The sequence below is a fragment of the Sciurus vulgaris genome, assembly GCF_902686455.1.
Source record: "Sciurus vulgaris genome assembly, chromosome: 14".
NCBI classification, from domain to species: domain Eukaryota; kingdom Metazoa; phylum Chordata; class Mammalia; order Rodentia; family Sciuridae; genus Sciurus; species Sciurus vulgaris.
In genome coordinates this window covers 52,149,641-52,162,432 of record NC_136475.1, presented here as the reverse complement: position 1 = coordinate 52,162,432, position 12,792 = coordinate 52,149,641, and the positions used below count along the sequence as shown (strand labels likewise).

At 36.2% G+C, this 12,792-nt stretch overlaps 1 protein-coding gene across 5 annotated transcripts in view; it reads right to left on the bottom strand.

Moving 5' to 3' along the window:
- The window catches only part of MTIF2 (mitochondrial translational initiation factor 2), a 41,100-nt gene extending 29,265 nt beyond the window's left edge, over positions 1-11,835 (bottom strand). The window contains exons 1-4 of one of the 5 annotated variants that reach the window (XM_079110213.1): positions 11,729-11,835; positions 10,403-10,515; positions 6,788-7,026; positions 6,312-6,423 (exon numbers count right to left, since the gene is read on the bottom strand). In XM_079110213.1, the coding sequence (XP_078966339.1) occupies positions 6,312-6,423; positions 6,788-7,006 (331 nt within the window). In that variant the 5' untranslated portion in view covers positions 7,007-7,026; positions 10,403-10,515; positions 11,729-11,835. Of the gene's footprint in view, positions 1-6,311; positions 6,424-6,787; positions 7,027-10,402; positions 10,516-11,701 lie in introns of all 5 variants that reach the window. The other 4 variants (XM_079110215.1, XM_079110211.1, XM_079110214.1 and 1 more) reach the window with 4 other exon arrangements.
- Between the last annotated feature and the right edge of the window lie 957 nt (positions 11,836-12,792).

Genomic DNA, 12,792 nt, shown 5'->3' with positions numbered 1-12,792 from the left:
TACAATACCTTTATTTTATTTATTTATTTTTATATGGTGCTGAGAATTGAACCCAGTGCCTCACACGTGCAAGGCAAGTGCTCTACCACTAGGCTACAATTCCAGTCCCTATCCTGCAATTTTGAGAGGCAGCTGGTATTAACCAATAATCCTTTTCCTTCTACAGTAAATGTATACAATATCAACATACTATTTTATCTTTATTCTAGCAGGGGCAAGGCCTTGGGTTCAACCCCCAGCACAGCAGAATAAAAGTTGTAGTTATTACTACAAATATTTCTCACCACTCTTATAGATATTGTTAAACTTAATGAAAAAAGGAAATAGGAAAAATATAGAAGGGATTGGGCACAAGGCCCTGCGTTTGATCCCCATTACGGCTGCATACTGCCTGTACTGGCTGCTGCTAATATTGATCTTCCCCTTAAAAAAGAAGTTTTAGAAACCTGTAGGGTCACTATAAGCCTACAGGGGGAAAACTGCAATACCCCAGATTTGCACTGCTAGAGGGGAAGCATGAACAACATGAAAAAACAAGGGAAGAAAATGTTCCAAACAAACCTAGATTCTATATTAATAGAATCCAATGACAGCATGGTAGAAAAATGTCAGAAAAGGAGTTCAGAATATACATAATTAAAAATGATTCGTGAAGCAAGGATGAGATAAGACAGCAAATGTAGGCAATGAATGATTTCAAATGAAGTTGAAAGAGCAACTGCGGGAAGCAAAAGATCATTTCAACAAAGAGAGATTCTTGAAAAAAACTAACAAACAGAAATCCTTGAAATGAAGGAAACAATAAACCAAATTAAAAACTCAATGGAAAGCATCACCAACGGACTAGGTCACTTAGAAGACAGATCTTCAGACAATGAAGACAAAATACTTAATCTTGAAAATAAAGTTGCCCAGAGAAGATGGTAAGAAATCATGAACAGAATCTCCAAGAACTATGGGACTTCATGAAAAGACCAAATTTAAGAATTATCGGGATTGAGGAAGGCATGGAGATAGAAACCAAAGGAATGAACAGACTATTCAATGAAATAATATCAGAAAATCTCCCAAACCTGAAGAATGAAATGGAAAATCAAGTACAAGAGGCTGACAGAACACTACATGCAAATTACAACAGATCCACACCAAGGCACATTATAATGAAAATGCCTAACATACAAAATAAAGATAGGATTTTGAAGGCTGCAAGAGAAAAGTATTGGATTACTTATAGGGGGAACCAATAAGGATATCAGCAGATTTCTCAGCCTGGACCTTAAAAGTTAGAAGGGCCCGGAACAAGATATTTCAAGCTCTGAAAGAACATGGTTGCCAACCAAGAATCCTATACCCAGCAAAACTAACCTTCAGATTTGAAGACGAAATAAAATCCTTCCATGATAAACAAAAGTTAAAAGAATTTATAAAGAGAAACCCTGCACTACAGAATGTTCTCAACAAAATGTTCCATGAGGAAGAAATGAAAAACAACAATGTAGGTCAACAAAGGGAGAAACTACCTTAAAGGAAAAACCAATCAAAGGAGAAACCAAATCAAGTTAAAAACCAAAAATAAGCCCAAATCACTGGGAATACAAATCATATCTCAATAATAACCCTGAATGCTAATGGCCTAATCTCATTAATCAAAAGACATAGACTGGCAGATTGGATTAAAAAGAAAGACCCAACAATCTGCTGCCTTCAAGAGACTCATCTCATAGAAAAGGACATCCACAGACTAAAGGTGAAAGGATGGGAAAAAACCTGCCATGCACATGGACCCAGTAAAAAAGCAGAGGTTTCCATCCTTATATCAGATAATGTGGACTTCCAGCCAAAGTTAGTCAGAGGGATAAAGAAGGACATTTCATACTGCTTAAGGGATCCATATATCAGGAAGACATAACAATTGTAAATATTTATGCCCCAAACAACAGCACATCCATGTATATCAAACGAATCCTGCTCAATTCCAGGAATCAAATAGACCACAACACAATAATTCTGGGTGACTTTAACACACCGCTGTCACCACTGGATAGATCTTCCAAACAAAAACTAAACAAAGACACCATAGAACTCAATAACACAATCAATAACTTAGACTTAACAGACCTATATAGAATATTCCATCCATCAACGAATGAATACACTTTCTTAGCAGCACATGGATCCTTCTCTAAAATAGACCATATGTTATACTGCAAAGCAGCCTTTAGTAAATGTATAAAAATAGAGATATTACCTTGTGTTCTATCAGATCATAATGGAATGAAATTAGAAATCAATGACAAAATAAAAAACAGAAACTACTCCAACACCTGGAGACTAAATAATATGCTATTGAATGAAACATGGATAACTGAAAACGTCAGGGTGGAGATACAAAAATTCTTAGAGGTAAAGGAGAATGACAAAACAACATATCAAAATCTCTGGGACACTATGAAAGCAGTACTATGAGGAATGCAGCACATTCAAGAAAGTAATAAAAAGTCAACAACAAAATGACCTAATACTACATCTCAAAGTCCTTGAAAAAGACGAACAGATCAACACCAAAAGTAGAAGAAGATAGAAAATAATTACAATAAGAGCTGAAATAAATGAAATTGAAAGAAAAGAATTCAAAAAATTGACAAAACAAAAAGTTGGTTCTTTGAAAAAGTAAACAAAATTGATAAACCCTTAGCCACACTAACAAAGAGAAGGAGAGAGAACATTCAAATTACTAAAATTCATGATGAAAAAGGAAATATCATGACAAACACCACTGAAATACAAAAAGTAATGAGAAGCTACATTGAAAACCTATACTCCAACAAAACAGAAAATATCAAAGACATCAACAAATTTCTAGAGACATATTAGTCTCCCAAACTGAACCAGGAGGACATACGCAATTTAAACAGATCAATTTCAAGCAATGAAATAGAAGAAGCCATCAAAAGCCTATCAACCAAGAAAAGCCTGGGACCAGACGGATTCTCAGTTGAGTTCTACAAGACCTTCAAAGAAGAACTTATATCAATACTCCTCAAAGTACTTCATGAAATAGAAAAGGAGGGAACCCTTCCAAATTTATTCTATGAAGCTAGTATCACTCTGATACCAAAACCAGACAAAGACACATCAAGGAAAAAAAATTTTAGACCGATATCTCTGATGAATATACATGCAAAAATCCTTAACAAAATTCTGTCAAACTGTATACAAAAACATGTTAAGAAGATAGTGCACCACAATCAGTGGGGTTTATCCCAGGGATACAAGGTTGGTTCAACATCTGGAAATCAATAAATGTAATTCATCATATCAATAGACTTATGATTAAGAATCATATGATTATTTCAATAGATGCAGAGAAAGTGTTCAACAAAATACAACACACCTTCATGCTCAAATCACTAGAAAAAATAGGGATAGTAGGAACATACCTGAACATTGTAAAGGTTATTTATGCTAAGCCCACAGCCAACATCATTCTTAATGGAGAAAAAATTAAAGCATTCCCTTTAAAAACTGGAACTAGAGAGGGATGCCCTCTTTCACCACTTCTATTCAACATCATGCTTGAAATACTAGCCACAGAAATTAGACAGACCAAAGAAATTAAAGGGATACGAATAGGAAAAGAACTCAAGCTGTCACTATTTGCCAATGACATGATTCTATATTTAGAGGATCAAAAAAACCCACCAGAAAACTTCTAGACCTAATAAATGAATTCAGCAAATAGCAGGATATAAAATCAATATGCGTAAATCTAATGCATTTTTATTCATAAGCGATGAATCATCTGGAAGGGTAATGAGGAAAACAACACTGTTCACAATTGCCTCAAAAAAAAAAAAAATACTTGGGAATCAATCTAACCAAAGAGGTGAAAGATCTGTACAATGAAAATTATAGAACATTAAAGAAAGAAATTGAAGAAGACCTCAGAAGATGGAAAGATCTTCCATGTTCTTGGATAGGCAGAATTAATATTATCAAAATGACCATACTTCCAAAGGTGCTATACAGATTTAACACAATTCCAATTAAAATTCCAGTGATGTTTCTCATAGAAATAAAGAAAGCAATCATGAAATTCATCCGGAAGAACAAAAGACCAGAATAGCCAAAGCAATCCTGGGCAGGAAGAGTGATGCCGAAGGTATCACAATACCAGACCTTAAACTTTACTATAGAGCAATAGTAACAAAAACAGCATGGTACTGGCACCAAATAGACAGGTAGATCAATAGTACAGGATAGAAAACACAGAGATATACCCACATAAGTACATTTATTTCATATTAGACAAAGATGCCAAAAACATACAATGGAGAAAAGATAGCCTCTTCAACAAATGGTGCTGGCAAAACTGGAAATCCATATGCAGTAAAATGAAATGAAACCCCTATCTCTCACCCTGTACAAAACTCAACTTAAAATGGATCAAGGAACTAGGAATTAGACCTGAGCCCCTTCACCAAATAGAAGAAAAAGTAGGCCCGAATCTCCATCACGTTGGCTTAGGATCAGACTTCCTTAGTAAGACCCCCATAGTGCACAAAATAAAAGCAAGAATCAATAAATGGGATAGATTCAAACTAAAAAGTTTTTTCTCAGCAAAGGAAACAATCAATAATGTGAAAAGAGAACCTACAAAGTGGGAGAAAATCTTTTCCACATGCACTTCAGACAGAGCACTCATCTCCAAAGTTTATAAAGAACTTAAAAAACTTTACACCCAAAATACAAATAACACAATCAATAAATGGGCTAAGGAAATGGACAGACACTTCACAGATGATATACAGATGATCAACAAATATCTGAAAAAGTGCTCATCATCTCTAGTAATTAGAGAAATACAAATTAAAACCACCCTAAGATTTTATCTAACTCCAATTAGAATGGCTATTATCAAGAACACAAACAAAAAATAAGTATTGGCGTGGATGTGGGGAAAAAAGCACACTCATACATTACTGGTGGAGTTGCAAATTGGTGCAGGCACTCTGGAAGGGAAGCAGTACGGAGATTCCCGAGAAATCTTGGTAGGGATCCACCATTTGACCCAGCTATCCCACTCCTCACTTTATACCCAAAGGACTTAAAATCAGCATACTAGAGTGATGCAGCCACATCAACGTTCATAGCTGCTCAATTCACCATAGCTAGATTGTGGGACCAACCAAGATGCCCTTCAATACATTAATGGATAAAGAAACTGTGGTATATATATACAATGGAATATTACTCAGCCATAAAAAAGAATAAAATTATGGCATTTGCTGGTAAATGGATTAAGTTGGAAAATATCAGGTTAAGTGAAATAGAACAAGCCCAAAAAAGCAAAGTTCGAATGTTTTCTCTGATAAGTGGATGAGGATACATAACAAGAGGCAGTGGTGGGGGTGGGGAGAAGAGAAGAATGAAGGAACTTTGAATAGTGCAGAGGAAAATGGAGTGGGAGGGGGTAGGGGAAGGAAAGATAGTAGAATGAAACAGACATCATTACCCTATGTATATGTATGATTACATGAATGGTGTGAATCTACATCATGTGCAACCATAGAAATGAAAAGTTGTACCCCATTCGTGTATAATGAATCAAAATGCAGTCTATAAAAATTAAAAAAATTAACAAAATAAACAAAAAAGAAAGAAAAGAAAAGAATTATACAACAAAGGGAAAAAATCAAAGTGTAAGTATACCCCTTAGTGCAAAAGCATTCTTTGGACTTATTCTAACAACCCACAAAATTTCTGAAAAGAAGTAATTCAGATAAGAAAATATTTCCCACTTTAAAAAAATTCTTTTTTAGTTCTTGATGGACCTTTATTTTTTATTCACTTCTTTATATGTGGTGCTGAAAATTGAACCCAGTGCTTCAAACATATGAGGCAACTGCTCTACCACCGAGCCACAACCCCAGACCCTATTTCCCACTTTTATTAAAAGCAAAAGCATAGGGCTAGGGTTGTGGCTCGGTGGTAGAGCACTTGCCTAGCATGTGTGAGGCACTGCGTTTGATTCTCAGTATCACATACAAAAATAAATAATAAAAATAAAGTTATTGTGTCAATCTCCAACTAAAAATATTAAAAAAAACAAAAAGCAAAAGCATAGAGAACTATATTTGATAAAGAGTAAAAATACTACAAAGGTTTGTGACTTAAAGTGAAAAATATTGGAATGACTTATCTTCTTAACGTGTCAGTCTAGTTTTTAATCCCTGACTACCTGAATCTAATTTGTAAGATTCCAGTTTTTCCACGTTCCCATATTTTTCCTTGTAAACTTATCTGCTCACCTATGTCTTTTTCCATTGCTGTGGCCAGTTCTTCAACAGTCATTCCAATCCATACTTCTACCTCCTTTTTAGATTTTGTTGAAGATAATTGAGATTTCCATGGTCTTTTTTCCTATTAAAAAAAAAAAATAGACAAATAAGAAGAAAAAAAATTAAGTAACAATTTAGAGATTTATTCTGGAATATCTACCACCAATAAACACTTCCGTAAGTAGTTAAACCTTAAAACTAAAATTTTAAAATCCTGCATCCTTTATTCACTATTTTACTATGATCTCTCGGATATCAAATTCACGAACATTACCAAACAACTAACCAGAACTTCCCTTCCTCACAAAGATCTCTTGCCTGGAGTATAGCATAAGTAATAAAGATTCTACAAATGATAAAATACTAAAAATGGATTTCTACTCATCATTCTAAGTATTTTAGTATCAAGCTAAATAATACAATAAGAGGTAGAAATCTGTAATTACCTCCTTTGTTACTAGAAGCCTGTATTGTGATAAAGCAGCCCCAATGAACACATCTGTCTGCCAAGGCCAGACACACAGCTGAGTTGTCCACACTGGGTAAGCAGATGAAAATCCATGTGTACACTGTAGTAATGTTCTTCTTTGACCCAGGCTGTGCAGATACCTATACACAGTGTGAAAATGTAGCAAATTCTCCAACTTCAGTAGCTTCTGGTTCATGTTTTTCCTAAAGAGAAAGACTTAAAAATAATGTCTGGGTTAACATTTAAATCAAGTTAGTAAATATCAATTTAGTATCTATAACATGCAAAGCACTGTACAAGACTAAAACAGTGAGTACAACTGGGTTCCTGCCCTAAAAGAGTTCAGTCAAGTCAAGAGAGAAAGGATTTTTCTAAACTTGAAAGTCAATCACCTCTGCTAAACACCCTCCAATGGCTCCCCATTAGCCAATTCAATGTATAGCTTTCTAACATCCTATATAAGGACACATTTCTACCCTCTGCTAACCTCTCCATCTCTTACACTCATGAAATTTCCCCACTTGTATCTCCCAAGCTTTTTTGTTAGTTTGTTCTAATTAGTTATATAAGACAGTAGAATGCATTTTGACACATCATATATAAATGGAGTATAACTTCTCATTCATCTGGTTGTACATGAGATGTAGAGTTTCACAAGTCATGTAATCATATATGCACATAAGGAAATAATTTCTAATTCATTCTCTTATCATACCTACCCTCATGCCCCCGCCCCTTCCTTCACTCCCCTCTGTTTAGTCCAAAATATCACTATTCTCCCAGGCTCTTATTGTGAATTAGTGTCCACATATCACAGAAAACATTCGGCCTATGATTCTTTGGGATTGGCTTATTTTGCTGAACAAAATATTCTCTAGTTCTATTGATTTACCTGCAAATGCCATAATCTCATTCTTCTTTAAGGCTGAGTAATATTACATTGTGTATATATATATACCACAGTTCTTTATCCATTCATCTGTTGAAGGGCTCTCCAAAACTTTTGATATTCTATTATTTTTTTTTAACCAAAGATTGAACCCAGGGGTGCTTAACCACCAAACCACATTCCCAGCCCTTTTTTATATTTTATTAGAGACAGGGTCTTGCTGAGTTTCTCAGAGCCTCTGTAAGTTGCTACAGCTGGGTTTGAACTCGCAATCCATCTGCTTCAGCCTCCGCAGACACTGGGATCACAGGTGTGCACCATCTGGCCCAGGCTTTTTTTCTTTTTAATTAACTTTTTAAGATGTTGATAAACCTTTATTTTATTCATGTTTTATATGTGGTGCTGAGAATCAAACCCAGTGCCTTACACAGGCTAGGCAAGTGCTCTACCACTGAGCCACAACCCCAGCCCCATGGTCCAAGCTTTTGATATTCTGACCCACCTATAATCTCCAATCATTCGTCCTCTAATTTCTGAACCTTTATATATGCTTCCTGTAGCTGGAATGGTTTTTCAACTCTTAACAATTTTCCCCCCAACCACCTTACTCCTGCCAAAAATGGATGCTTGACAGTTTAAGAAGGCACCTGATAGTCACTGAATAACGCCTTTTGAATACTATTCTTGGAACAAAAAAGACGTTTAATGAGAGGTAGCTACAACAGAACTCATTAGAAATATAGTTCTTTTCCTTTCAGAATCCTCTATTTTCTCTCAAGGTTGTATTTCTACAGCTTTGCTTTACAATTTTTAAGGGCAGAGCAATTAAAATAATGTAGGAAAGTAGATTTTTTTCTTGTAAGGAAACATTTCCTTAGCACCATATGCCAGGCATTGTGCTTAATGTTGCTGATGCAAAGTTTAATAAGCCTTCCACAAAGAGTTCACTGTCCTTAAAGCTTTCCAATATGATTTTCAAGTATACCAGATGTGGTGATTGATTACAACTCAAGAGTAGCACATTCATTGTAATAATATGTATGATTCTCTAAATTATACTCACTTCAAGGTTTTTCTTTTTTTTTTTTTTCTTAAAGAGTGTAAATTTTCAAGTAATGAATATGGGCTTTCAGACTTTTTTTTTTTTTTTTGCTTTCAGACTTTTTAATACAGACTTTCTTTTACTCACTACTCAGAAATAACCTGGGCTGGGAGTATAACTCAGGGATAGAACATATGCTGGAGTGTACACAAAGCCCTGAAGTCAATCCCCAGCATAAAAAAAAAAAAAAAAAAAAAGAGAGAGAGAGAGAGAAAGAAAAAGAAAAAGAAAAATGAAGAAATAACTTCAGTTAACATTTTAACGTGTAGGGATTGGGGTTGTAGCTCAGTGATACAGCATTTGCCTAGTACATGGAGGGCACTGAGTTTGATCCTCAGCACCACATAAAAAAATAAATTAAATAAAGGCATTGTGTCCATCTACAATCTAAAAACTTTAAAAAATCATGTTAATATATATATCTTTTCAAGCCTTTTCTCTGTGCTTATATCTATTTTACTTTAAAAAATGAAGCCATACTATGTTTATAATTTTTTCCACTAAAGAATATATTAACAATAGTGTTTTATATCATTAAACATTATTCTTCAACATTAAAAAAAAAAGAAAGAAAGAAAAGGAAACTTCAGGCACAGTGGAATACCAGCTTCTCAGGAGACTGAGCCAGGAGGATTGCAAGTTTGAGGCCAACAAGTTCTGGTCAACTTAGGGAGATCCAGTCTCAAAATAAAATCTTAAAAAAGGGTCAGGGATATGGCTCAGTGATAGAGTGCTTGCTTAGAGAGGCCTTGGGTACAATGCCTGGTACTACAAAAAATAAAAAATATAAAAATAAAAAATAAAATTATGGAATATTTCAATGAACAAAATTTCTTGAACAAAATTCTCAACTTTTACATTGCCTTTAAATATTTTTAGCTGGGTATGGTGCTGCAGGCCTATAACACCAGCTACTCTGGTGGCTGAGGCAAAAAGATGACAAGTTTGAGGTCAGCCTCAGCAAAACAGTGAGACCCCATCTCAAAAACAGTGTTTAAAAAAAACTTTTAACTGTTTCTCTCAAAATATGGTATTTCTACAATCTGCTTATATATTTATTATTACAGAATTACAATAAAATATAATTATAAAACATTTACTTGGAAGTTACATCTATTATTGCTATATATTTATATTTTATATTATATATTCTTTAAGATTCTTCAGAAATGATTGTTAGAAGATATGAACAAAGAAATTGGGGCCTGAGCAAGTGTGTTTTGTTACATAAATGGACAATAAATTAAAAATAAAATGTTACATATTAACCAATCTTCCCAACATGTACTTTATGTTCCTGACATAATAAATAGAGTACACTGAATTCTTTGTTTGTTTGTTTGTTTGTACTGAGGGTTGAACCCAGAGGCAATTATCCACTGCTTCACATTCCCACCTCTATTTTTTATTTTGAGAGAGGGTCTCACTAAGATGTTTAGGGCCTTGCTAAGTTGCTGAGGCTGGCCTTGAACTTGCAGTCTTCTTGCCTCAGCTTCCAGAGATGCTGGGATTACAGGTGTGCTACACTGTCCCAGCCCAGAATATTTTTTAAAAAGGAAAGAAATGATAACTGAAAAAGGCATAGTATAGTGAACAAAGACCTAACTAAACAACAAAAGAATCTTGGGTGGATACCTCCTCTGATACTTAGCAGCAAGTGTCATCTTGATTGAGAAAATCACTTCTTTCCTATGAGCCTCATTTTTTCTGATCTCTGTAAAACAAAAAGTAAAGAGTTTAAATGTCTGTCCTTCCTACCACAAGGCTACAAAAAAAAAAAAAAAATGAGGTGATGTATATAATTTGTCATGTTATTTTTGACTACATTATATGTTGTTTTAGTGATGGCTTATATGCCTTAAGGATTCATTACTTGTAAGTTAAAAATATTCACAAGTCATTATCTTGTTTATTTACAGATAATTCTGAGGGTTTTTTTGTGTGTGTGTGCTGAACTTAGCAGGTTACCTGAAGATTTATTCAAGTCCAGATCAAAACAAATTCTGACAATTTCAAAGATATAAACACAATAAAACTTAGCAATTCATTCATATTTAACACTTCAAGAACTGCACGTTGAAAACCTTATTTAGGTATGTGCCTCTAATCTAAGAAGTAAAAAATGCTCAGGGAGCACAGTATTCCTTAGGAAATTATTTTTAAATTAGTCTGAAAACAGATTTTACATGGGCATTGATTCATGGAGTGAGAGGAAAGACTCTGCAAGATATTAACCTAAGTACTGATACGTAATTGAGGCAGGAATTAGAAAGACACATGGGAGGCAATAAACCAAACGTCAAACTGGAAGGAACCTTGGTTGTTAGATACCACAAGACCCTGGTTTTTACAGCAAAGGAACCTGGAATCCAGACGGGTCAGAAATACTTCTGCAATGTCATACCGCTAGTTAATGGCAGTCGGGACTAGAACCCAGGTTTTCTAACTCCCAGTTCGGAGCTGTTTTGCTGCAAGGGTACTGGTGTGAGGAATCTGGGGGGAAATGGATGGTGGACATACGTAACTGCATAAGTGGAAACTTCTAAATTAAGAGTTGGAAGCTTAGAGAGCTTAACTGAAAGGAAAAGGAAGTCACTGTAGAATAATTAAGAATGCGGGATGGTTCGCCTTGAACTCGAATTCAGAAAGGTTTTTGCCACAGGAAGGCTGGGGAGTGAAGACCGGCACCCCCAGGAAGAAGCAAGACGCCGGCGGCTTCCGGGAGAACGGTGCACGGGCTTTGGTGAATGCCTAATGTGGAGGTCACGCAGGGATGAAATGCGTCTTGGAAAGGCTTCCGAAAGAGCAACATTAATGAATTCGCGTGATTTATGCCATTGACATATTAAGCCAAAAAATACACGCCACCCGGAAGACCCTGGCTAATAAACCCGACTCACTCCACTCCTACTTGAGCCTCTGAGTACCTCGATTCTGATCCCAGTCGGAGATCACCTTCCGGACCCAGAGGAACTCTCCATCTGGAGGTCCGTACCATAAACGGTCCCCGTCGGACTTCCGGTCCTGCCGGAAGCGGTTCTTTCCCGAATTCAGAATAGTCGCTGTCGCTGACTGAACTGTGGCTGTCAGAGTTGTGGCGATGGTTCGATCTCCTCCCAGGGTCAGCTGCGTGTCGTTTATCGCGTCTGTAGCACGCTTCCGTTTCTAACAAATTACTGCTTCTCCAGGACTGTGAGTGGACTCGGTGTCCACACTGAAAGAAAAACTAAACGAGGAAATGTGAGAGAATGCTGTGTCCTTCAAAGACGCATGTAACTAACAAAAAGGAAAAAGCGCAAGGAAAGGTGACGATGGTAGTACTGTGCGAGGAGTACTTTCGGAAGTATTTCGCACAGAATTTGTAGGGAGCTTGGGCTCTTAACCTGCTTTATTTCCCATATGTATGGAGGCGTTTTGTCAACTTTCTGTGCCTCACCTTACTCATCTGTAGTATGGTAACGACAGAAGGTACTTCACAGGACCGCAGTAAGGTTTTGTGATTTGATAAAAAGTGTTGATAATAGCGCCTGGTTCACTAAGTGTTACTGTTGTGATTTTTAAGCCACCTCCCAGTCATTTGCCTCACCTTGAGGAGTGTTTGACTTTGGGCCCATCCCTCTGATTTTGAGTTTGAGATCTAACAGTGCTATAGGTTAATGGTGTGGTATAGAAGAGTTTCTTACTCAAAGCATGCTTTCCTTTATCTTTTTCCTATAATGTAACCTCCCAATTCATGCCTCTACCCATCTTTTTTTTTGGGGGGGTGGGGCTTGGGGCACCTACCACAAAGGTTTGTGATAAGCGTTACTGCCTGGGGCTGGGGATGTGGCTCAGTAGTGGAGCACAGGCAAGCTGGAGGCCCTGGGTTCAATCCCTAGCACCCACCACCAAAAAAAAAAAAAAAAAAAAAAAGAGTTGCTGAATGATTGAATGTAAACCCTACCCCCACCCCTGCTCCTGGGAATCTTTTAATTTAAACCTAACCCTGACA